Genomic DNA, 27,403 nt, shown 5'->3' on the forward strand with positions numbered 1-27,403 from the left:
AGAGGCAAAGGCCTCCGAAAGCTGCTTTGCTAACTGTAAACATGTAGAGAACGAAGTAGAAGGAGTTTGAGACAGGATGTGAGTAGAATCAGTCCAAGTTCCATATATTTCTGTAAAAGAAAACAGATTTCTCGACAAATACGTAATCGGAACACTCACTTGCTTGTCTTGAAATTTCCCGATCTCTGGTCACACATGAGTCTGTCTGGGAACGTTCTGCGTAGTGAAAGAGTCCAATTGCCTGAACAACTCGTCCTGCATTCCACCTCATGCACGCATTCTCACAAATCACTGTTCCGGACAATAGCGGGAACTTTTCCTGACTAGAGGTTATGTCTGAAAGAGGCTTAGAGGCGTTTTGTCTGTCATCTCTAATTTTCAAATATGCATGGCTGAAGACCACAGATCGAGATAAAACCGGCAAATGGAGCCATTTATTGCTTGTCTTGTATTTTTTGTGAACATTGACTTACATGGTTATCATAATTTGTGGCAGTTAAGTTTGAAAATCATCCAGCCAAACCCGCCAAGTTGATATAGGAATGACTGGAACTTAGGAATTTTTTCACTGGGTGAGGCAGGAATTCAATCAGTTGGACTATAGGCCTTGGAAACGGGGCATCCGACACAGTTATGCTTCAGTACTTTTCAATTTGGTCTTGGCCTCCCTTTGCCTCCTGGCCTCTAGTGTATCCTTAATGAAAGTCACATTTGGCATCTCCGTTACCTTCAGTCATCCGCTTTAACCAGGTGGAGGTTTCCGTGGCGGTATGGGATGTTCCTGTCTTCAGCTGGATCCTCCGCAGGTCCAACTCCTCTGCTCCGCTTCTTGTTTCCTGGTTTCCCACTGGTTCTATCAAAGCCTTATATCTTCTCACATCGTGCTGTAGTAGTCCAAACTCTGTTCTGAGCCAAAACCTTGTGAAACACAGAGGATGTTGGATATGACACACACATTTTATAAAATTGTGCTTGATTATTGATTCCTCTGCAGGATCTGATAAAGGTAAACTGCTGCCCAATCGGTTTTAAACGACCCCCCCCTCCTCCCTTGCCTCCCATTCCTTTTCCACTTCCACTATTATCTTCTTCAATGATTCATGATGTTTATGCCGCTCTCTTCCTTGCTCAAGCAGTTTCTTATAGCAGAGGTCACGGATTCCTACACTGATCCTGGGAGAATTAGACGGATGGGCTGGTCGTCCTCACGCTGTGACCTCAGCCACCACCCGAGTGCCTAACGCAGTAGCAGCCGGGATTAGTCACGCAGACCTTTGCTCCTCAGCCAATGTGAAATAGCCGCGGGGAGTTCCGCGTGGCGAGGGCCAGCTAATGTCGCCTGATTGCGGCTGACAAATGGTCCTTTTGCTTGACGCATTTTTGTCAAACTCTCAGCGGTGCTAGTTAATTCACTCTCTAGCGTAGCGGCACTGTGATTTGGCCGCGCAAGGTCGGATTCCAGTGGAGAGAAGATGGAAAGAGCTGAAAAAGGGCTGGCCAGTCGGACGGGTATTGCTTAAAAAATGGAATTTGATCAATTTCTTCCAAATTGTGACTTCCAAGAATTTAACAGTGAGAATCCTGTTTTTTGGGGGGGGCTCTTGGTCTCGTCTCTGCGCTCGACTCTGTTGTCTTTATCATAAAAGCATCTCACCTCTCTCAGCCCGTGGCTCCGTTTCAACACTCCGGCTGTCAAAAGAAATCACACTCATTTGTCCGCTGAGAGACAGTATGTGCAAGAAGTGGTCCGATAATGCAGATTGATATGAAGGGAGATGGAAGACAAAAAAACGCCAATAAATGTCAGAGAGACGTGCACATTCACTAGCTGTGTGTGTGTGTGTGTGTGTGTGTGTGTGTGTGTGTGTGTGTGTGTGTGTGTGTGTGTGTGTGTGTGTGTGTGTGTGTGTGTGTGTGTGTGTGTGTGTTGTGTGGTGTTGTGGCAGCAGTGGGAGAGGAAGCATTAAACGGGGCATGGAGCGTGTGGAAACTGTGATCTGAACTACGTGTGTATATGTGTGTGTGTGTGTGCCCCGGTGGACACGTGCCGCAGCAGAAGATTTGTGTTGTGCAGTGCAGTGGAATCCTCACGCCACTGAAAACTTCACAGCCAAACATAAAGCGACGCGCTTAAATGATAGTTTCATTTCGGCCCTCTTAAGGACTTAAGGAAGACCCGCTGTGTGGCTTCGGAAGCTTTTACTGTTTTTCTGACGGAATTACAGAGATTGATGGCCGAGGGGAGAGCAAATCATGAAATTTGCTGAGCGGACTCAGTTTTCCTGGGTGTCCCCCTCCTCGCTGGCTTCAGATTTATTCTTCGTTTGGCCACTGGCTGAATGTTGGTGAACTCTCCAGCGTGTACCAAATCATTTGACCCCCCGAGTAGAAAGTGATGTGCTTTATTTGAGGCATCATTCTTTTCCGTACAGGGATTGGCGTCAGGTTCCCTATTTTCCGCGCTCTCCCAAAGCAGATTCGGCTGAGGAGGAATTAGATGGCGTATGACAAAATGTCCAATGATGAGTGGCAGTAACACATTTTTACTGTTAGACGCAGCTGTTTAGTTTCAGGATTATTTTTGTCCCGTTTCAGCATTGATGATCATCGCTGCATAATGAAGCTATTTCACAAAGACGCAGTTTGTGTTTTATCTTCTGCGGCTGTGGTGGCGTGTTGCCGCTCATTTGTCCTCGCAAGTAGTGATTTGTGTGTGTGTGTGTGTGTGTGTGTGTCGTGCTCGGGATCCTCTGAGCCGTCAGAGGTGCTCTCGGCACAGAGCGTTATCGCAGCCACCCGTCACCAAAGGGCAAGCACGTGAGCTTGCACTTATTTCAATTAATTAATTACAGCATACGTGCGAGTTCAAGTGCCGCGCCACTCCCTCGCTTTAGTGCCTTTAGAGATTTCACCGTGTCTTTGTTGGGGCAGAGTGGGTGCTGGTGATAGTGCTCTCTCTGGAGGTGAGGGACAAGAGCCGGGTGCTTTTGCCGGATTGCAGGACTTTGCTGTAACCTGAAGATCTGACTGTCAGAACTCTGCTGTCCTTTGTCTTTGAAGCGTCTTTGGGCGAGACATTGGATTACTATGAACGCTGATCTGGTTCTTCCCTTTACAGAGAAAAAAAAAAAGGCACATTCCCCCCTCGCTGGAGATTAATAGAGCATTCCAGAAAAAGAAAAGATGACATCATCCGACAGGTAGTACGCGGTGTAACAGTGCCGTCCTTTCAGAGCGGTGACAGCACATACCTGTCTCATATTCTCAGGGGGTGCTCGGTGCCATTGTTCCAACTTGTCCCGGTGTCAGTGGACTGCAGGGAAGTTGGAATGCGTTCATGACTGTACATGTGTCCCCTGTTACGCTTCCACAGGCATGCAGAGTTGCATTATCACTCTGTCCTTCACTCGCGCTCCTTTACTCGCCGCCTTTCACACGCTGAGGGAGAACGAGCGGGAAGCGTAGCGTAAAGGAAGATGATGCGTTCCGATACGGCTCCCCGCTAGAAAAGCCGGCATCTGTGCGTTTTCTGTGAAAAGAAGTCAAGTGAATGGACAGTAAACACTTCAGCTAAGTGTCTGTCTCTACACATGCAGGGCAATAAATATTTCACTCTGAAGCTATTTATTGCCGTGTTGACTATGCAGCAATATTGCACAGTATTAGAAGGTAACAAAGTGCTGTTGTGTAGTCACTTCTTCAGCTTCAGGGTCACATCTCCAGCTCTCCCTCCACCCTTTTCAGCCAGGAGAAAAGAGGCGTTCATGTGCCCCTGTAGAAATCGGCTTATGTTGTAATTGCCGAAGAGAAGAACCTACGAAAGGTAGAGATTTATCCAACCTTGTCGCGACTCTTAACCAAAGGAGAAATCCTATATCCATTACTCAATACATGACTGTTCTTCAGTCGATATCAAAACAAAAACAAAGCTTTAATAATGCACTGTGTTCACCGCGGCCTCACAGCAGCACATCCTTCCACGCCGCCTCTCGCCGAGTCATATTGCAGAAGTCGGTCTCATATATGGGGGAACTTGCACAAAAGTGTGTGCTCATCTCAAAGCTATACAGTTTTCATCCGCGCGTAGAGAAAATACCTTATTGAATTTAAAGAAAAGTGATAACATCGGGGGGGACAGTGTGCAGAGAAAATAGACTTTTATCAAGAAGTGTTGTTATTGGAGGATTGCAGCGTTCTCCGACTTGGTAGCAAGCGGGTTTGTTTTCTTGTGCTTTCGTCTTAATTCTTCATCTCCAGCCTCCACAGGGATCTGACAAAGACAAAACAGAAACAAGATTTCAAAGCTCTAGAGTCTCTATATTGGATGGCGGGGGTGGGGGGAGGGGGTTGCTCATCTTCAGGCGCTGACCCTTTAGGGGTTTCATTCATGTGAGTTATGTAAGTGTGAGTATGTGTCCCGTCCCGTCCGTGTTTCTTTTGCTCGGTCAAATATACCAAACGTCTCAACATTTCCCACTTTCTTTCATCGTTCATGTACTTTCATTCCCCCCCACATGCACCTCTGATATTGTGGCACAGTACGAACGCTGACGCTGACAGATGTGCACGTTTGAAAGGTGGCCTCGGGTTTCCTAGAGGTCGAAGGGAGCGCGGGTTCTAGAAATAGCAGCAACGGGGTCCGCGTCATCCCGAGGGGTGCTGCGGCAACCGGGGGCCCATCTAGAGGGAACGCGGATCCAAGGACATTGCGGGAGAGAGGGGAAGACGCTGTTACAAAGCCAGCTTCATCATCTCCTTCGACCCTGTCAGCAGGCCAAACATTCGCCAACAGGAATAATGCTGTTGGCCTCTTTTACTGTCTTTCTTTCTTTGATCAGACAAATCGTAAACCTATAAAGGACATCAAAGCTCTCTAAAGGTGTTCTAGATTCTCCATCGATGTCTATTTCTGCATCATGTAGGTGTTGCTTTAATGCCGCAGCTCCTGGGGATGGGGGGGGGTTCATATGCTGGACTCATGTATCCTCCACTTGGTAGCCTGCCGTTTGAAGTGCGACGGAGGAAGATAGGAGAGAGAGAGAGAGAGGGAGATGGCGGTAGAGCGGAGGAGCAAAGTGGCAGAGTCGGGAGACGGACGTGGGCGTGTAAAGAGAACACTGGAGGAGGAGGGGGCGACTGAAATGTCAGCGTTGGAAGTGTTCCTCTGGACGTGTGATCCACTCACACAGAGTACCGGTGCCCCAGCGGCTAAACAGCTGTAATCATAGTTCAGCCACAGACATGAACAGCTTTGTCCATACAAGGCGTCTGTTCCGCTGTTAACAGGTTGACGCGCCGTGACATCAAAATGGATTCCTGCAATCCCGAATAGTTGTCCTTGGGGTTTCACATGTAATCTACGCGACTCGCTGCTACCGGTTTGCAGCTCTCGGCCTCATCCCCCTTTGTAAAGGTTTATGACTCCTCTCTCTACTGTGGGGGTGGACGGGCTTTCTTGTGTTAAGCTTGAGAGAGAGGGAGAGAGAGAGAGAGAGAGAGAGCATGAGTGCTTTGCAAATCAGTTTCCCCGTTGTAGAATTTATTGAAATCCCCAAACCTTCAGCATTGTGAGTGTGTCAGTTCGTCTTGTCCTTCCATTTTCTTCACACGGGATGTCAAAATGCAAATGTGAGGCTCTCACTGACATCCGTTTCACCCCTCCTCGCGCCCCCCTGCCAGCTCACAGTTCATCAGAGCACAAACATGTGTCAGGCCAATGAAAATATTTGGAGAGAAGGATAACAGACACACAGAGAGCTGTGATGTTTACTCAGAACTCCTCGTCTGATTCTTCTTCCTCTTATTGTTCATCAAGGAGTCTCAGAGGTCAAAGTCAGTAAATGTGTTTTTTTCATTCTCTTTCCGCCCTCTCATCTCACCCCGTTTGCTTCCTTCGGGGGCTCAAAGGACTCAAACGAAAACGTGGTGTCAAAACAGATTTTTTGAAGACGTAAACACAGTCGGCACAGGGAGCAGGAATACCGAACAGCTCGTCGTGTCACCTGATACGCTGAAATAACAGTGCGTGACTGGAGGACGGACGCGTTCTCGCGGCCCATTTATTCCTCAAGACAAAAACTGATCTCCTAACACAGTCAGGGTCAGTTTGTGTGGGGAATCCTGTCAATCAAGCGAAGGTCAGCGCAGCGGCAATCTTAACAGTATCCACCATGCTCTAAACTTAGCAGGGCTGACCCCAACCACGGCACTGCACCGCCCGTATGAGTGGCTGTCAGCCCTCCCTTGTATAATGTCACCCTCTGACCCAGTTGCCGTGGTTACCACCTACTCCGTATCCCTCCAGACTTCTCATCTTAGATCGCAGAAGTGTTCTCTGAGAGTGTTAATAGAAGAGACAGAGAGGATGAGAGAGGGAGGCAGAGAACGCAGCGTGTATCGCCGGCCTCGCCGTGTCCTCTCTGCCCCGGCTCCAGCCAGCGTAAAGGCCCTCGGGGTAAAGTTTCCACTCTCTCGTTCCTTCAACCTTTTTCAGCTCAGAGCCCGGAGAGCAGCCTGAAACCTGTCAGACTTCCCACGTGCCAAAAAAAGCAATCCATACATGCCCTGCTGCTGCGTTGCCTTGGTTACATCCAAACTCACTCTCCTCGTGTTGGTTAGAGGAAGAGGGCGAGTAAACAGGGACGTAGTCGGGATTATAGATGGAGACGCCGGCGACCCACAAGAACCCGTCTCGCCCCGTCTTGTGTCCTCTCCTTTTGTGCTAGTTTCTCCAGGAGTGACAGTCGAAGCCTTTGTGGTTGGCGCCCGCAAGGTGACTTGTGTGCGGGGATAACGATTGGCGAAGCAAGGCGACTGGTGCAGAGGAGGCCATTTCACGCAAGACAGCTTCCAGGAAGTCGGCCATCAGAAATGCCAAAGGAAGTTGCATTTCTTTCATCGTGGGCCAAATGGGGCAACCAGGCATAGAAGACCCTCGAGAAGACAATATTCCCTAACTAATGCCATGTGCGATGACTTCCCCTGTCCCTCCGTTTGGGATCCACACCCTTAATCCACTCATTTCAATCTTAACGAAAACGCTCTGGCACTTGGTTGTTCAGTCGTTTGGGAAATTTGTCTGGTTTAAAGATGGAAAATGTTTTTATCCCCATCTAATAAACCTCTGCCAGTGCTTTTTATACCCCATCTGCTGGACCTTCTCCAACAGTCTGCATGTGCTTTGTATGAAAGAGGAGCATGAGGATGACACAGAAAGGAAGAGGGGCCTTTGGCATCGTCATTGAAAGCCCCTTTGAAGAAGCTCGAGCCAAGATAAAGCACAGGCGAGGCCAACGGGAAACAAGGACATTCCGATTTGGATCTGTGTTCTGGAAAATCACCATTTCTGCCTCGCATCCGACAACAGCTGTGGGGCACGGTGCCTTCAGGACCAACACATAATCACAGGGCAGGAGCCAAGGATAAGCAGGATTATGAAGCACACGGAGTAACGAGAAACATTAGAAAGATAGAAAAATGTTTGTTCCAATGTTCGGTGTTATACGTCGACACCAAGTTTACATGAAGAGATCAAATGAGATAACCTCGCGGAAAGTAAAAGAAACAATAACAGCAAACAAACTGTTGCTTGCGGGCGTTCGATTTATCTCACGAGGAAGTCGATACACCAAATGGCAAAGAATTTCACGCCGGGCCACAAAGCAGCGCGCTCTTGTTCAACTTTCACAGAGACAAAAGCAATTCTCGTGTCTCTGCAACAGCCCGCACTTTGCTTACTCGACACTTTACCGCCACTTGTTTTCGCCCAATTGTATTTCAGATTTCATGCCTCCAAATATCTCTGGGAAAGTCGGGATTTGCTTTCCGTGGTTTCTCTTTCCAGCTGACCTCATGGTGTGTGTGCCGAGTCCCGCAGACGCCACAATGAAACGTCTCCTTTACAGTGATGGAGGCCTCCCTCAGTCGTAGGAATGTAATTTTGAAATAATAAGGCCGATATAAATGCTTTTGCTTCTTTTTCGTTACGACCGTAGCCACCAAAAGCAGATTGGATGTCATGATGGAGCAGTGAGGTTGTAATTCGTCTGGATCATGTCATCCATTTTTTACTTAAAGGAAATCGCTTCAGCTCTCTGTCTGCAGAGAATAAAATCACCCTCCAGCTACGGCCCAATTGAAATGAGGCTAACCCGCGCCTTGATACCTGCCAGTGCAGCACATTATATAAAGGAACCATTTCCATATGAGGTGCAGGACACGCAGGGATTCTGAATTTTCGCAAAGTCCACCCGGTGACATCAGGGAGAGAGAGAGGAGAGGGAAGCAAATCACTTAACAAGTGAAAAATGGACTCCTGAGAGGCGCTGTGCTGTGGTTCATCTCCGCGTATTAATGGAGCCGCAACCTCCACTCACTTCTTCACAGCTGAAGGTGAAGCATTATCCGGAGTCGACTGGTGTGTTTAGTAATAAATGGTGCTGATAACATCCCGGCGTTGCAGAGGAGTTACATTTTTCTCTTTCCTCCGTTAAGCCAAATGAATATCTGGGCTGGTACCGATAATGTCCGATCCTTCCTCTTGCTGCATGTGTGCGTTTCGGATCTGAGGTTAACCTGCAGGGGAAAAAATCTACATACAGCACAAACTGCAAGTGATCCTGCTGAAGATCAAGTTAAGGCTGTTAAAGTACAAGCTCTCGTTGTTGTAAAAACCAAACCTCTGTCCTGTTTGATTCATTTTCAGCTTTGTGGACTCAAATCATAGCAAGTATTTCATTCAAGGGCCTGTAAACGTTTTTTAAAAGTTCACCCAACCGCAAGTAAGCACATGTACACATCTGTTTGCCTGCACGTAAAACACCACCCCCCCCTCACCCCCTTGAAGGAGGTAAAGCCTTGCGTAACCCAAAGCCGCCTCGCTCTCCTTATATAAATGGCAGAAATACGGGCGGCGCGATTGCACTCTGACGAGCCGCTGAAAATCTGTGACACGGATCTCAGTCTGGGGACCGACGGTGCATTCCAGTCTCAGGAATGTCAGGACCCCTCGGATCTGCGCCTCGTGTTCAAACACAGCCCGGCCCCTATGATGTGGAAAGCGCATATCTTGTCACTCATGCGGCGTAGCAAACCCCGCCTCAGAGCACTTCCTCCAGCGACTCCAGCTCTGCTATATAACTCTGCAGGCGGGGAACATATTTAAGCTGTATGTGTCCTCTGGTTTAATGTCTTTACCAAAATGCCTCTGCATGGGTGCATTAGTTCTATATGTTTTCTTTTTGACTGAATAACCCTCATTTATGGGGCCAGTAAAGGTTGTTGCATGGCTCGGGGCTGCACTTAAGCTCGATGAACTGGATACTTGCCTTAAAGTGGTGGCCATGACCGTGCGGCTTAATGTACCGTACATCCAGCTCACTGTTTTTTTGTTGCAGTGGCGGTGTAGTTGTGTCACAGCGTCTCTATACAACTCAATAACTGGCACCAGTGAGGTACAGCTGTAAGTGCTGCTGTAGTGTTTGTTATATATCGTACCCACGTTTCTTACTTGGTGCATTTGTCTCCTATTTTTGGGTCTTAGAGTAAATCGCTCATAAAGAAAGTGTGTGTGTGTTTAGTCATTGTTCAGAACCTGATAGTTAAATTTGAATACTTCATATATTTCAGTTTTTCCCACAGGTCCCATGGTTTTATCTCTCCTCTGGGACGGCGTCCTGCTCCTCTATGGCGTCGATACAAATTGCATTTACTCAGCTTTAGGGGGGAAGTGGCCTCCCCCTGTTTTATATTAGCATGAGCCATAAAGCTGTCGTTCTGTATCGTATGTATTTAGCTGAACTTTGGCTTATGTTTTCCCCCTCCGGTTCTTTCCTGATGAAGAATAGAAGCCTGGCGAGCCTTCTAAGCACAGCTGCTTGGCTATATTGCAGCTCTCGCCCTCCCCGAGCTTCCCTGTGCGGGATGACCCCTGACCTCAGTGAAAATCCAACAGAGGCAGAAGGGGGCTGTTAAAGCTCAGCGGCGAGGTACAGCTGTGCTTCATCTCAGGCGTTGTTTCTTTGCCCCCGCGTGCAAGTGTACAACATGGCAACATAGCATTAATGCTTAGTTTACAGTAATGAGTGCCAGAAAGGTGAAGGGAATCACAGGCAGCTGTTTGAAAGTGCATTTGGTTTACTTTTATGTGACTGACTAATTGGGAGTGAAGGGGAATCGGTGTTAAATGTTGCCAACGATGAAGAAACACAACCCCTAAACAACAACACACATCTGTAGCCTGAAGGCCCCCCACAGAGGTCAGGCTTAGGTTCTGACCTTTTCTGCTTCCTGACCCCGCCCCCTTCCAGTCCATCTTGTCCTTGTTGGCAGCAGATTGGTTGGTTGCCATTAGTTTCCTATTTCTGTATTATTTTTAAATTTAATTTAATGTACTTTTCATTTGTTGTGACCTCCATTGTTTAGTTTTCGTCTTAATGGAGAAACTAAAAAAAGCACCGGGCACAAAAGTTATGAATCGAGGCAAAGCTTTAATAAATGTTGAAACCCACAGCCGTAAAAAAAACCCAGCCATAAAAGTATATCAGTCCGTACTCCCTCTTTACTTATTTTGTGTACTTTTCCTGTATTCTCATTTCCCTTTTTTTAACTGTCTTGGCCTCTTCCTTACACTTTTCAAGTCCAGTCAGCCAAAGTGTTGTGGCCGTAAGTGAACGTTCTCACCGCACACCAATCAAATCTCAAAGCCCAAACTAGACCACGTTGACCCTCTGTGTCATCAGTGACATTTTCCATCCATTGGCTTATTTCGACAGGGGGGTCGGCTGAAGGGAATTAATCTCAGTTTGGATTTTAATCACACTGAGCAGCAACGATTGACTCGAATCTCTCACTGGCACATTTCACACATAGTTTCCTCTCTTTCCCCATCTTCCCTAACGCCCTGACCTCATCCCTGCTGCCTCGTCCAGCTGTGCCAGTGCCAGTAATTCACAGACAAACAAGTGGAGCTGCCTGTGTGTGTGTGTGTGTGTGTGTGTGTGAGAGTTGTGTACCTTTTGAATGACTGACTCGATGCACTCACAGGTTAAAACAAACACTAAGGGATGTTGCTCGCCAGAGTTTACACCCACTGTTTGACACTGTCCTCCCTGTAATCCCACTGATTGGCATGTGTGCCCCTGTGCCTCCTCTATTTTTCTCGCTCCGCTGACCATGACAGCCCAGGTATCCCCCTCTCAGAGTGGCATAAGCCGGCCTGTCAGCAGACTCCTGGACCCCGCTGCTAGCCCGGGTACATGATGCCACACAGGGAAGCGAGCCTGTAATCCAACCCCATCTTATCAAACCAATCAGTGTGTTTCCTGCAAGAACACATCTCAAGCGTGACAGAGAGAGGGTTTCAAAACATCTGCTGCATGGAGAGACAAAAAAAAAAGAGAAAGAGAAAGTGAGTTCAGGCAATAACGTAGGGTAGGGGAAAAGTGTGAGAACAACCCTGATGCTGTGGTATGGAGATCTTCGTTTCGGCGCCACCTCCCACCTTCTCTCTTTGGATTGGGGTCAGTGAGCGGTCAGGCAGCTGTCAGTGCTCGCCTGGCAGAGAGTGGAGGCCGCTTGTGGTTATGCAAGGGATGCTCTTCAGGGGGTAAAATTACAATTTCTATTCATCTCTCTATCTCACACCCCTTCTTCCTTCCTTCCCTCTTCTCTCCTTCTCACCAGGTCAACGCAACTCCAAGAGGTTACCGCTCTGTGAGTCCAAGCCCGGGTCCCCGTTGGACCACGAACGGCGCCTGCTACAGCCGCAAAAGCCTGCACTACTACCTGTCCAACCAACAGCAACGCCACCACTACCACCACTACCAGCACCACCAGCACCCCTCGCACCCCAGCTATGCCTACTGCCAGGCCCACACAACAGTGAGTTACAGGACAGTTGTGTGTCCGTTTCCTTCTCCGTCTCCCCCTTTACACTTTCTCGATTTCACCACATTCTCTCCTCGCCAGCCCTCATCTTATATTACCCCCTCCCCTCTTCCTCCCTCCTTTCTTATATTTTATCTCCTCCTCCCACCCTCCCTCTCTCTTTACTGTGACTTAATGTGTTTTTCTTTCATCCATCCTCTGCATCGACAGTGCAATGAGAGACTAATTGAGGTAGGGCCACTTTTGGATGGCTTCCCTTGTCATTATCCTCGGAATTAATTGCTGCTCCGCAATCCGTTTGATTTGACTTAACGGGTGCGATCTGGCTGTCTAACGTAACATTCCGGGTGTAACTGGAACTCTGGGATGAGGCAAATTGGGGAATTTTATTATCATCACGTCGCTGTCACAGTCACAGAGGTGGAAACAGAGATTTGGCAGGTTTGTGCTTCCCTGTTTCTGTTTTCATACTTTTTGAAATGCATTGTACGGAACACCTCGTGCCAAATTCTCATTATTTTTCCTCATCTTACATCACACCACTTAAATTCCCCTGCAGCCTGTTTGCCAACACGTGAAGACTCCTCTGAAGCGTGCAAAGACTCAGAAACTGATTAGATATATATGCCCGCTCCCTGTCACACACTGCTTTCCCTTTGTTTCATTGCTGTGGTATCAAAGTGCGTGTCCATTTGCCCCACCGTCTTTCCTTTTGCGAGCTGAAAGCAAATAACCACTGAGCTGTTGCACGCATGCTATTTTGCGATAGAAATACCTCCGTAACCTGCGATTCCTCTTGATTTATTCACCCGTCAACACGCTGTCATCGCTGTCATCCTCGCCGCCAAAACCAAAGAGGAGCCGCCGCGTTTTTAGACGACGTGGCGCACAAACAGGAAACACAAAAAACAGGGAACATTTCACCAGCCTGACACCGTGGCCGTTTCCAGTTGTGGTGAGAGCTCAGTCATAGGCGTGTCTTTCTCACAAAGTTTTCCCCGGGAACACCATGTTCCCGACATCCGCGGGGAGAGGAGTCATCGCTGTCATAATTCCACATCACAGGCGCCGCGACTGTCTCAAAGTTTTTCACGCTGTTTTCAAACCGACTCTAGCATTGCCAATGGCTTTGCTGAGTTTGGCTAAAAAAGTTATCTCAACGTTCCGTCTTTGTGTGCAGACTGTCAGCAGCGCGTGACGTTTTCGCTTTCCGTGTTGGAGCACATGTTACCCGAGTTGAATCATCTGAATACGCCAAAAATAAACACTTGTGGGTACGATGTAATGATAACGTCCGTAGCATTTGTCAAGACTATCGGAACAGTTTGCTGTCGGCTGCAGAACACAGCCCAGGCAGCTGCACTGGGCCGCCGCTCTGCCCCGTAGTGACGCTGCTAATGTGAAAGGTGAACACGCTCCAGCAGCAGCGGTCATGCAGCCGTTCCACGCCGCAGACGCAATCAGTGTCAGTGATACAGGCGTAGGACCAAAATATACTCTGATTGTCTGGAGTCTGAGCAGACGTAACTGTAGCTGTTGCATCTACAAAGGTATCAGTTTGGTCAGCAGGTCTGTGTTTCAGTGTTGGACAGGAATATGGAAGAAGATGTAAGACTACTGACTTTTTTCATCTCAACACCCTTTGATTTGACTCTGTAGTCTCGTACAAAAAGCTTTGTCTATCTATTGGCCTGAACTCTACTAGTACGGCGTTGGCAGCCATAATGTCATTTCTGGCCTTGGACGCTCCTAGAAACACACATTAGGTCATCTACTAAACTGGTGGAAACAGAGTTCAGTGGTTAAATTTTGTCGGTTTCGTTTCCAGCACTTGATCTGTTCGCATGTCTTGTGTCTTTGTTTCTGTGGGATACTGACCAGGCCAGACCTCTCGTGGCACCCTGCTGACCCCGGCTTAGTTGGAGGTGATCGCCGCAGGCTCATCAAACATTGCAGGGTCATTGAACGCTTGCCCTGGCCCCGACTCTACACCCTCGCACCATAGTACATGCCGCCTCCTGCTTTAGCATGCCTGCGTTCGTGGGGCAGTGCAGGGCTTTTTCTTTTCCTCATTTTCCTCTACAGAAGGCAATTTTCTCTGCACCATTATGCCGTCATCCGTGGCCGTTAGGAACACTGCGTAACGATAGCGGATAGAGACCCCAAGAGCAGACCAAGGCAGAGTCGGTTCTAACCTTGGTAGGACGTCTGCTTTGTTCGTATTAAAAAAGCTTCTCATTGAAATCATCTTTGTCTTACACATACTCCTTCTGATAACCTCCTCAGAAGATATTGTGTTCTCAGCCATATTATACTGAATGTGAAGGGTGCCCAATAGAAGGGGAAGAAAAACAGAACCGATAGCTCAGCATGAGTCTGTCCTCTTAGATAAGCGAGACGAGTAAATAAGAGCATCCTGCAGAGATCAAGAAGCTTTGCCTCCAGTGGTTTTTGTAATTACAATGGAAGCGGATACATTTCCACTGTTAATGTAGTGGGATGAAGGTTGCTGCAGGGGGTGGGGGCGGGGGGAGTCCCGTACCAGTCAGGAGACATGATTGAAGAGAGAGCGGAGCTTTGAGAGAGACGCACGCGGAGGGAGGATGGGTGAACAGCGATATAAAAGCGGCGCCGGCGAGGGTGCGAGAGAGACTCTCGTTCTGAGATTCTGCGTTCTCCGCCTCACACCTTCGCCTCACATTCCTCTCTGTGTGCTATTAACCAAACAGTTAAACAGGTCAGGTAATAGCCATGGCAAGTGGATTGGCCTTCAGGTGCTTTAGTGTAATAAAACCTGACAAGCTAATGATTGCACACGGTGTTATTGGATTCTCTTACTTACAACTGCACGGGCCGCAAAGACTCCTATAGCCTTGACTGTGACTAAGCCGCACGTTATGGATTTTCTAGTCTATGGAGAATTGATCATGAGTACAATGGCAAAGAAAAGGAAACATTCCGTGTAGGTTCTTTCCAGTAATTGGTGTGACAGAGCCTATTTAAGTCTGATGGCTACTCTGGTGTACAAAGAGCAGCAGGTAAAGTTTGCTCAGGGGATATTTCAGCATTTCACACTTTTTCTCTACGTGCGTTGAGCCATTTTCCGTTTTTTCTGTAATTTATTCTCACGCTAATGTTCTCTCACCTCCAAAGATGAACTTTTTAATGAGACAATCCTTTGCAAATCACCACAGTACATTTTTCTAAACCTCATTGCGGATACTGGGCTGCATATTCTTTTTGATCTGTGTTGTGTGTTTATGTTTTGCAAAAGTGGTTAAATTAACGAGATTGAAGAAAGGAAGTAAGAAAAGAGTCTTACATCTCGAAAAACACAATTTCAGCGAGACAGATACTCCTGCCTCAGCGATCTCATCATCGACCGAGACGTCTCAACATGCTTCATCAAATCAAACCGTTTGTGTTCGCAAAAGCTGAAATTGTTAAATATGTACTTCCCGTTCCGATTGTCTGGAATAACCACAGAAGTAATCAAACGCCACTTTGTGCAAGTAACCAGCTCAGATGCGTTCAAATGCATGATGATGATGGGGTAATCGTCGCATCTTGGTAAAGAAATCTGAGTCCCGACTGAGAAATAAGGAATGTCTCTCTTTCCCTAACAGCTGAAGTTGATACGCTCATGTGGCACTTTAGCCGTCAATCCGCTGCAGGTGCTTAACGGCCAATCGGGGAGGATCGCGGTCGCTCTGTGTTTGCATAGCCGCTGAGAGAGAGAGAGAGAGAGAGACGGCATATGTTCTTAGTCAACATGTTTTGGCTTAGACGAACACTTGTTTCTGTCTGACCTCTGCGTTGTTTCTGATCACGATGGCTTACCTCTGAAGGGCTTAATTGCCAGATGTTTCCAACGGTGATTCAATAACGTTGGCCTGCTGGAGATTTTAACACGTGTTTATGATAGCGTGTCCTGTATTATGCGTGTCAGGTATGCCTGGGAATCATGCTTGTGCATTTGTCCCGCCTTAATAAGGGTGCTGGACTATTCAAACAGACACAACTGGGAGGAATTGCATTACTGGCCCAATCTACTTTAATTGCATCCATGTAGCGTGCTCATGGAGTAACTTCATCATGAGTTCATGTGGCAGATGTGGGTGTGTGTTGGTGAGAGGAAGAAGTGTAGTCCTTTGGTCTTGTTGTGACAAGATATGTGTGGGAAGACTGTGGGGATGAACTCAAGAGCCTGCCCGCATTGCGTCTGGGCGCTGCTGCAGAGTTAATTTCTCTTCATAACACACAGAAACAGACACACAATCGCATATTCACACACACACACACACACACACACACACACACACACACACACACACACACACACACACACACGCTCACGCACACACTGCAGAGTACAAATTGTCCTGTAGGATAACAAAGTGCTCCACTGCTGGGGAATTGATGCAACATTTTTTGGCCGGCCATCCACCTCCATATGTCATCCACTCCTGTATGGGGAATTCTTATTGTATCATAGTAAACAAGGAGACAGTCTTCCCCTAATGAAAACATTTTAGTGCGTTATCAGTCTTTTTTCTGAGGGCGTGGACATCAACACGGCCCGGGTCAGTTTAATCTTGAGGTGTCGTGGGAGCAAACACTAGTTCCTACCTCATTAGACTTGCCAGTGCACATCCACCAATCATCCTATCAGTAAGCATTTCTGAATTCTCAAGAGACCAGAGGAGGTGTTAGACGGTGACGTGGACAGACGGAGCAGTACAAGTCCACACACCGCCGCTGCTACGCCGTTCAAATGAAATCCTAGATTCGCCTGCAGCACTGAAACCATTTGCGCTTCTCTATCTTTGGCCATCTCTCTGTGGCGTTTCTCTGTCCTGCCATCTCGTCCCTCTTTGTGCCGCCCGGACTCTGGCACGTCCCCTGGTGTCGTGATTAGCTAAATTAGCCATAACTCACAAACAGCCATTTATACGGGCTGACAGATGACACAGTCATTTAGCCGGATGAAAGACGTGCCCGCTGGCAGCAGGTGTGTGTGTGTGTGTGCGCGGCTCTGCTGGCCGGCGGCTCGCACAAGTGAACTGAGCAGAGCCTAATCATCTGTGGATTGCCCTGGAAAGGATAATGGCTGCACAACGGGGGGCCACAGGCGAGGGAAATATTGCAAAGATGCAGAATAGTCCAACCAGAAGCAGATCAGATGAGTGCGGCAGGGGCGGGGGAGCTTCACGGCGACGTTGTGATGAAGCACATTAGCGTATATTTGAGCGTCTGAGTCTCTTTCATCAGCCTGTGGATGAGGAGCATTGCTCATTCCCCAAATACTTGCAATGATTCATCTTTGCCAAGAGCAAGAATGAGTTTTGTCTCAGTAATTAATTTAGCTCTTGGGACAGCAGTTGGAATGAGTCGTGTCTTCAAGGCCTAATTAAAAGAAGATTGTCAAGCATATTCTAGGTCACACAGCTCAAAACCTCCAACCGTTTGCGAGAGATTTTTAGGCGTTTCCGTCTCATCCTTCACGGGCCGCGTTGCAGGGCGAACGCCGTGTGGGTAGAGAGCGGAAAACAAAAAGGATTTATTTGCATTGAATATATCTTCAGGCACCACTTCAAATTTAAAACCCTCAGTGATTTGCTTATTATTGGCCACTTGAGTGAGTAATGGAACAGATTAAAGCCCTCTTGTCCCTGTCGTGGGATCTTTCAGACTCTTCAAATTCAGTTTTGACGTTTGCGGATAATACCCACACAATTAAATCCCACACATGAATTCTGGTGGGTTCAGGCTGAGTTTCTGTGAAATGAAAGCAGAGTTGGAAACAGAGAGATATTGGCACGGCATTTGTCACAAGGTATCAGCTGTGGTCTACATCTTATTTAACCAGTCAGACGGGCAGACTGGCAGGTAAGAAGTGTCTCTTATCTGTCCTCATAATGGGAATCAATGACTTAAGTTACAGGCACAAAATGGCTCTACACACACACATACATGCACACACACACACTCACCCACATAGTACACTCACGCACGCACGCATACGCACACAGGTTCTGAACAATTAAGCGCGAGCTGTCAGGCTTAGTGCCTGGGTCCATTGTAAAGGCTCTAAACCTGTTAGACTGTGACAGAGCATTAAAAGGCTGCCAAGGCTTCCTTAAATTGCTCCAACGCTTCACATTGAGGCAGAGTGACTCAAGCACGGAAAACGGAGTGCGTGCACGTGCGTCTGCTTGTCGCGACTCGCCACACGACCATTGAGAAACACGTACAAACACACAGAGAGTCACCGGCTCATATCTCAGAGTCCATTTCTATTTTGTAATTATCTTATACTGTAATGGCCAATTTGTGTTTATTAGGCACGCGCATCCAACCATTACCACTACTGCCAACACTCATGTATTTTGTGTTTTCTGTAAATTGTTGGAAACAGTGCGGTAATGTAAACACACTTTTATTATCTATGCATACCAATTCACGGGTAAACTGAGGCTGCCACTGCTGCCGTGTTTGTTAATATCTGGTTAATATGCTGTATCCATCTGCATTATGGAGCAGTGTTACAATTTAAAACCTGCTCATTTACTGTGGCTGGAGACGCTGTCCAGACACTCTCACTGAGAAATGTTAACAAACTCGTCTCGCAAGTCTGTAGTGGCGGGCGGTGAATTGGAAATGGTTTGATTTGCATCGCGCATGTGTTTTCTCTTGTTGACTAGAGCTGCGTGTTGTTTACTGATGCATTTGTCCAAGTTTTGTTTTGTTTGTGGATTTGATTTCAGACCCCGCCTCCCCCTTATCCCCCTCACCAGCCCTGCCAAGTCAACTGCAGCACGAGCATCATTCCAGTCGCCTCTTTGGAAAACGGGGAAGAAAGTTACAATGTTTCCTTTTATCTTGACACGCAGGCACCTGGACGTGAAATAAGTCGCGACTTCGACAATCATTCTTATCAGTCGCGAAAACGTTAAACTCAATTTCATAGCTGAGATGTTGGGCCGTGATGACGCTCAGTGTAGCTTTACCTTTTTACAACAAAGGCAGATATGACAGTGGCAGGGAGATAATGGGACCAAAAGCAGATTTTTGAAACAAATTATTCAAAGCACTTACTGTATATGGAAACTGAACACTCATGAAATGCCCCTGTGAGCCATAACAACTGTGGGTTGTATGATTTCTGAAACGTTGAAACTTCTCCTGCTATTACGAGAGTTGCGGGTTCCCTATACATTACCAATGAAGTATAATTTGAGCATAAATTGCAGGAATGAAGGAGAAAACTGCAAAGAATTTGACCCAGGATCCAGAATTTTCATTTATATACCATCAGAACTGACTCACTTCTACGCCCCAGCGGCGGCGACGAAGCACCGGCATGCTGATATAGTTCATAGGCAGACCTTATGTATTGGAGTCGTATGGATGAAGGCTTTCTGGGGCGGATGTTTCACCTAGCAGGCATTTCCTGCCGTGACCAGAGCTTGGCGTTCCCCACCATTAGGAATTAAAGGCCCAGGCCGCAGGATCCCCAGCGCCAGACCACAGGAATACGCTGAATCTGTCAGAGCTCCCAAGCCTCCGCATGTTTCATTTCCTATTTCACAAGAGCGGGCGGCCCATGCAAATTCCTGGCCGCGGTCTTCCTTTTAGCAGCGGTTTCGCGGTTGATATTAGATGTTGGACACAATGGGAGATGTTGGAGGGAGGGATTACGGCGGGGAGCTGGCAGATCTGGCAGGGCTTTAAATGGGTGTCTTCTCTTGTTCAGATCATGTGAACTGTCATATTGACATGTCATCGCTGGCTTAGCGCTGTTTCTTGGCCGTGTTTAATGGCAAATTCGAGGCACCTCATCTGTGAAATCGTTTTTCAGCAAATCAGTTTGCACCTGTTTCTCTCAGTTCAGGTGATTAGTCAATGACAGGGCAGGGCAGGGGAACATAAATCACACACATCCTGAGCTGGAGATGTGACCTTAATTCATAATGCTTCAGTCTGATCATGCCCGGGTTTCCAGTTACACATAGAATGACACACAACGCGCAGACACATAGACATTGGCGCACAGATGGGTTTTCACATATTGCCGCCCGAGGCTGCGGTATTGGCTTTAAAAACACCCGTAACATCTGTAAAACATTATGGCTGATTATGCCGGTCCTTCGGCGCAATCATGCAATATGGGCATGAGCGACGGCTGAACATGAACCGTATGGGAAAGAAGGAGCTCATGAGGCCAAAGGCTGCATACATACAGTACCTACACACACACACACATGCACACTTTCACACATTTTATTCATTCTATGCGAGCGGGAACCATAATTGAATACATTCATCGCTTAACTGCAAGAATCTGCCATAAAATAGTTCAATGCTTTCCTCATAAAAACATTTATTTGTGCAGATTTTTTGGAAGCAGCGTTACAAGCGGCTTCATGCAGAGCAACACATTCAAACCAAATACTGAATTATTAAACTTCACTCAAAGTGTGCTTCAGTGTGGTTTCAGATGTTCTTGATCTAAAGCCTGAGTGATGGCGCCTCACGCTACACAGATTCAAAGGCCCGTTTACATTGAGTTAGTTATTCCTTCTTCCATAACTGGAGAATATCCTGACAGGGCAAAGTGACACAAATGCACCCAAGACCTCTTCAATTGGCTTACAAATCAGGAACAGACGACAACAACTGACAGCAAAATAGAGTCAGGCTCCATCTTACCTTTCTGCTCTGGAGTCTCTTTGGTCTCCACCTCCTCCAACATCTTATTTTGTTACAGATGCTAACACAGTGTACCTACCCGTCTGTATTACACACAGGTAGGTCTTTCAACATGTCACACAGAAGCGGGATCATACGACAAAAGGAATCGTTCCTTGAAGAAGGCGTTTCATCCATGTTTCATCCATTGTTTGATGAAGTCAAACGATTTAGATGGCACCATTGAGTTGTAGCCGTGGGGTGCAGGGGTGGGGGGGGGGATGAGCCACAATTCAAAGAGTCTCTTCTCCATAACGTGAGAAGGAAGCAGGGTGTGAGGTGTGATGAATAGTCGAGTGTGCACTTCACCGGAGATGGAAAGGTACAATGACAAGCGAACGGGGCTTGTTCGACTTCTAGCTGTTAATACTGAATAAACGGAATCTTCCCCCACCAGGACCTCTGAAATTTCCACCTTCCTCACAAAGCGGTGCAAATGCATGACATCACTGATGAGGGAAATTTCCCCGATCACAATAATATCCATGGTTTCCTCCCACAGTAACGCCTGGGATTGATATCGCAGATGAGGATGAAGTATCCTGGGGACTTTCCCGGGATTTTCAAAGTCATAAATCTGCGATTATGATCCTTTTCTTGGACTCTACTGAGATATATTAGCATAATTAAGCTTCGGTATGTTTGCTTAAATTGAAATGATCGACTCCATTGTGAGTTGGCCTTTTGATCACGTTTGTTTTTGGCTCTGATTTGACGCAGATGTGGAGTGTGTATCGTCCATCTCTTCTCTTTATAGTCACAGGCAACTTTTTTTCAGACTGTATTAAATGTTTAATTGCAATTTTTATGATGATTTGGTGGTTATAATTCTTAATAATTGATGCCTGTCTTAACGCAGAAGACGTACTCGGTGACACTAATTTGCCAAAGCCGTGGATGGGAAATTTTCACAGGCTCGTCGCTAATTGTGCTGAATTTCATGTTTGTAAAGTTGTCGACAGCACGGTTATTAGTGCGGGGCCGTAATTAAGCTGGCACCTCTTGTGATTTGAAAATGTTGCGCTCTTTCAAAATTGAAGATTCTGATATTAAACCGATTAATCACTCAGGTGTAATACCTGCTGATCTGAATCTGTCACGCTCCGGCTCCCTTCGCCTTCGTCACAGGAACGACCCACGTGCAGAAAGGGCCCCCTTTTTCATTCTGAAGAAGCGAAATCCACCAGTTTAGTTTGTTCCTTTTGTCGGGGCTGAGCTCAGCTGCCTTTATTTTTTTTTTACCAATGATTTATTTCCTTTGTGTGTTGTTTTGGCAGCAGAGAAAACAGCATTTGAACAAGTCTCATTGGAGGAAAGAGCTTGATGGTTCACTTCGCCGGTACAGTTCCGGCGCTGCCAAGTAAAAGCCAAAATAATAAGCTCCACACGCAATCCCCGCCCCTTTTTATAACGTCACTTAACATCTTGGACCGTTATGATCCACGCTCTGTAGCCTCGCTCCATATCGCCTTCATCCTTCCCGGGGCATTTAGCCTCTTGTAAAGGTGAAAGGTCGGCGCTCCGTCCGCTCGGTTTAGCCGCTGCACTATGATGACTTCAGTTGTACTAATTATAGAGGCGCCGCCGAGGAGGCAATCTCAAAGTGCATCACCCTGAAATTCTTACGCTGGCTGATATCTAAACGTTACCCAGTGGAGTTGCGCAATAATGAGACGGCTTCATGCTTTATAATACCAGCTGGCAATATTACACCATAGGACTCCCATGATAACGATTGCATGATTGTACTCTGTTTACACACACATGCCACCCCCCTGTTTTTGCATCGTAATGTGTGTGAAGTGTGCCAAAATAGCCGGAAGACTTGCTGAAACTGGAATGTTGGCTCATGGAGACAGATGAGGCTCATTGAAAGTGTGTATACTGTTTCCTTTATAGGCCAATGATCGCAGCTTGGCCACATATGGACATAGATGTGTGTTTCTATTGTATATTATATGTACACGTTTTGTTTTGGACCACCATTGCAGATCGCTTTCCCACCTGTATGTGGTTTGGAGCGTATTCTGTGTGTGTGTGTGTGTCTGTGTGAGTGAGGTCATGTGCCGGGGGTTGATTGCCATTAGGACAAAGCTAATAAGAGTTACGGTGCAGCAGAAACGTCTCCCAGTAGGTGAAAGGTGCTTCATTAGCTGAGTGCTCTGGGTCAATCACATTCACAGTTTAAAGTGAAAACTGATCAGAATGGTAATTATGGATCCGGCACATTCTCGCCACTTGATATTCCTTGTGCGCGTGTGTGTTTTCTGTTATGTGTAAACAAACACATCACCAATATGCCTTCTGTATAAATCCAGTGTTATTTTGTCTGAGAGCTTCTTGCCTCTCCGGCTCTCTCCCTCTCTCCCTCTCTCCCTCGTTCCCTTCCTCTCTCTTTCTTTCTCTCTCCCTCTCTCTGTTTTCTTTGTCTCCTGGGCTTCATGCTTTGCATGCAGAGGATGAGACACCAGGGGAGGTTAAGAGCGGAGCTGGAATAGAGTTCTGCTCCATTTACCACCCTGAAATATTCCTCTTAGAACGACACACTCTGTTTTCTCTCTCTCCTCACACGCCGCACTGTTTCTCACTCTTTGGGTCCCCTCCCCTCTCACTTCTCATCTCGGGGTGACATGTGGTCATTTCACTTCATTCCAGCATGGCTTAGTAGTGCTTTAAAACATTGCCGCTGTCCTCCCTTCCCATCCAGCTCAATTGCAGGCAGCTTCCAGCTTCATAGGCCTTCATAGTCTGATCCTGCCGGCTATAACTCTCTTCCCAATCTCAACAATCTCTGCTCGCTATGGCCAGAAGCTTCAGCACCTCTGTCTAATGCCTCACTATTTCACTGTCACATGTTCACGTGTGGACACCTGTGCCCTGAACGCACAAAACGGCTTTGCAGAAAGGATGAAGTGTCTGTAAGTCTCTCTTATTTAAGTTGATGTTAAACAGGAATCCTAATGTGATGATGACATCGTAGCGCAGGTCTTCGTTTAGCCGCTGTTGTGTTTTAATCCGCAACGCTTCATTATTGTGGTTTACGCTGATTGAGATTTTTCCCATTGTTTTGTCAAGGTAATAGATTTTTACATAAGCGATCTCACTATTCTCTCATTCCCTCTCTCTCTCTCTCTCTGTTGACATGGTAACATTGCTCCTAACTGGAGATTTATCATCATCATTTACGCTGACAATCCCTGGTTTATACGCGTTAATGCCTGCTAAGAGTGTTCAAAAAGAGAGCGAATTTGGTGAAAAAAGAAGAGAAGCTGACAGGCTGAGTAATGATTCAGCTCTCAGACTTATTTAGGGCAACACAGTGAGTAATGTACATCATACACTCTGAATGCTGTGATGTAGATTTGATAACTCTATCCAGATCTGATTATTCTTTCATAGTGTTTGTGGGCACAGCTGCCTTCTGTTTATTCTCAGCAGTATAGATTTGGAATATTTTAGCACTCTATGAAGACAATATCTATTGTGGAAACTCACTCTCTCTCCATCCTAGTGCACTCCTTAACTCCTTATTATGCAGCCATTTTCCTTGGCAGCCCACCTCTCTTCCTCATCTGCATGCAGGCAGATACGCTGTCCCGGGCGGTGGGAGATGGATTTGCCAATGGAGGGATGAGGCTGCCCCGTCCCGTGCTCTTTAAATGGGATACTGGGGTTACCTGAACTCTCTCTTTCTTTGGGTTGAATGACCTGGGTTGCCTGCTGTGATCTCAGGTTCTCCGCACACATCCTGCTTTATTTACCGCTTACACACCGATGCTAAAACGCTAGAAACGCCTTCTTACAATACCTCAAAACTCATATTTGTGTAGGAACCTGGCCAAAATCTCTCATTCTGACATACATCTTTAATGCAGGCAGGCACGCCGTACACACAAACACACTCCCACCTCGCCTGTGGGCCTCTTTTCCCAGTACAAAACCATTTGTATCAGCTCTGATCTTTTCTCCGAAATCAGCCCAATCAGGAAATGAGTCGGTCAACGTGACTTATATACATTTCACATTTGGAACAGAGAAGCGAGCCTCGGTTGTAATTTACTCATTTGGGCTCTATTGCCTGTCCCTTGTTGGGTGTAGTAAGGGGTGCTGTGAGTCATTTCTACTCATGCATGTCTGTTCTCATATTTCCTCCCCATTAGGCCTGCATTGCTTCCCTCTGTGTTGTGATAGAAGCTAATGACTCACTGGAAATCTGCCTGGTGTTTATCAAATGTCTCGGCGCGGGGCTGGTGGGCTACGTTCACGCTGCCCTTTTCACCTCATTATAAATGTATTAGACCAACCCGCCGCAATCAGGTGATGTTACCATTGGAAATAAAGAAATACAGTGAAAATAATGAGATTTTTATGTTTTGGTTATATCATTCTGCTCTCACTTATACTCTCAGAGGGGGGATTTGTCGGAATTAGCATAGGCTATCGTCCCTTTGCTGCGCCCGATAAGATTGGGTTAAGAATTAGAATGCGTCAGGGGTGTGGTGAACCTATATATCTATAACATTAACATACGATTTTGGAAATAGGGAGGCATCGGCAAGATTGCGCGGTGTATGTCGTACATTTCCATAAATCCGGTCAGCTTCTCGGATAACAACGTTTCAGGCAGAAAGCTTGAATTGATGCCAGCTGCATCGGCAGTTTGGCCAAGCTCGACTTGTCACAATCACAGAACCGTAGCGTTTGGTTCAGCTAATGTTACCGGCTGCCGAGCAACACCCCAGAAGTGTAGTACCGCCGTTGTAGTTTGTCATTGTGAACAATCGAAGTCGTTTATCGTCTTATAGGCTTGTTTTTAGTGCAGTTGTGTTTTAATGTAACACTGTTGCGTTGCCCTGATATCACCTTGGGATGTATTCACTGAGGATATGTGGAGGTTTTGTAGAAGTGACACAGTTTGGATTCATGCGTTATGTATTTTGCTCGTATCTTATGTATGACAGCAAAAATATGGGAGGAGGAAATGGAGATTCATTCACGGTAGAACTGATTCATCTCTCCACCTGAGAGGCAAGTGTACACGTTGCTCTTTGAAGACAGTTTGATAGAGAGAATGGGACAGAGGGAGATCAGATCCGGATAGATTACAGTGAACACACACAGCAGCAGCAGCAGCAGCAGCAATATACCCTTCACACGCCTGCTCTTACTCCTCCCACCCGCACATTAGTTTGCAGAAATCGTTCAGATTTGGAGTTGAAATGACACCAAACTCTCCCCATATTGATCTTTTGTCCTTCCAGAAAGTTTTTCGTTGATTGTTGATCTCTCTGCGGAGAAATATTTAACTCTGGTTACCTGATTCAGCCTGTGAGGAGATCCCTGTGCACGCGCAGCTGATAAGTTGTCTGACTACGTCCACTTGCTTCCTTAGTGTTTGTGAATACATCACAAATTCCAAGACATGCAGTTTAACTTTAACATTTTAAGATTTATGGTGATAAATGCTTAATTGTTCAAGCAAAGACCCTGCACCCCCTCTTTAGTGCATGTGTTTGTGTGTGTGATATGTAGGGGGTGCAAGACAAATATCAATTGTGTGTGATTGCTGTGAATTGCATGCAAAGTGACTGGAATAAAGTATCTTAAATCTTAAATCAACAAAACTGATTCTGAGGTCTGATGCACACTGACTCATCTGTTACATGAAGCCGATGATCCAGATGCACGCCCACGTTCTTATATCGCTGAGATGCTGAGATTCAACCTCACAGCTCGAGTGTGGTCCAACATGCCAGGTTGCATCGTTGAAAATATGAGCTCATATTTCTTTTTTCTACCATAGACACATGCACCAGGACAGCTGGGTAGTTACGGATCAGCAGATTTGCATAACACATGTAAGGTCTTGGAGCGCTCGGGTGTCTCCCAGTAGATCCACTGCCAACAGCCAAAGGGTTTTCCCTGGACCCCGGCCCTGCTGTTGCCTAACCCCGTTTCCCTCCATCCCTCCGACCCCTCCCCTCCCCCAACCTCCTCCTCCCCACCCATGTATCCCACCATCCCTCCCCTGGCCTTGAGCCAGCCTTCCCTCGAATTCCATGCATCTGGTCAGTTCTGGGAAACGCCCACGTCACGACTGTCCCACGGACCGACGGAGAACAAAGCCTCTTGGATTGTGCAGCGGCTTGAAGAAGGGCCTGCAGTCACTCGCCCAGGGAGGGGTCAGGAAGTCAGGGCCGCAGCGCCTTGGACTTTCTAGGAATTCCTTTCAGATGGAAACACTGTGTAGTGATTTCATGTTTTCTCTCAGCATGTTCTGGCGTTTTCATTTAACCTACATCTTCTTCTCCTTCCTGTTGTTTTCTCCCTTTATGAACAGTGTTATCTCAGCATAAACTTGGCAAGGCAATCAGTTACTGGTCCAGTAATAAAAATGTCCTCCTCTGGCTCTCGGCAGAGGAAGGTTCGGTAATGATGTTGGGGTTTCTATTACTAATCTCGCCAGGTTGTTTAGAGGGGAATTCTAATTACTTTGCACCTTCAGAGGGATGACATCGTCCCCGCTGTCTGCCTCTTTCTGTATTCTAATGTCTTGTGTATGACTCACTCCGGCTCTTAGTCTAGAACGTGAATCAACGAACCACAGAGGTAGACCGCAGAACCAACCAGCGGTCAGAAATATGAAAATACTGGACGGGAAGGGTTGCAAAAGTATTAGCAAATATTTCCCTGTGTATGTTTTTGCCTGGACAAAATAGATTTATTAGACTCATTAGACCTTCTCTAATAATATACAGGGCTAAAC

General features: G+C 46.8%; 1 protein-coding gene across 5 annotated transcripts in view; it reads left to right on the plus strand.

Moving 5' to 3' along the window:
* Positions 1–27,403, plus strand: part of rbms3 (RNA binding motif, single stranded interacting protein) — a 205,021-nt gene that overhangs the window by 29,684 nt on the left and 147,934 nt on the right. For 3 of the 5 annotated variants that reach the window (XM_076139246.1, XM_076139249.1, XM_076139247.1), the window contains exon 3: positions 11,683–11,880. In XM_076139246.1, the coding sequence (XP_075995361.1) occupies positions 11,683–11,880 (198 nt within the window). Of the gene's footprint in view, positions 1–11,251; positions 11,520–11,682; positions 11,881–12,067; positions 12,118–27,403 lie in introns of those variants that run through there. The other 2 variants (XM_076139250.1, XM_076139254.1) reach the window with 2 other exon arrangements.

The sequence above is a fragment of the Genypterus blacodes genome, unplaced genomic scaffold (genome assembly GCF_046128005.1).
Source record: "Genypterus blacodes isolate CSIRO-AG114 ecotype Tasmania unplaced genomic scaffold, CSIRO-AGI_Gbla_v1 ptg000438l_1, whole genome shotgun sequence".
In the NCBI taxonomy this organism is placed as follows: domain Eukaryota; kingdom Metazoa; phylum Chordata; class Actinopteri; order Ophidiiformes; family Ophidiidae; genus Genypterus; species Genypterus blacodes.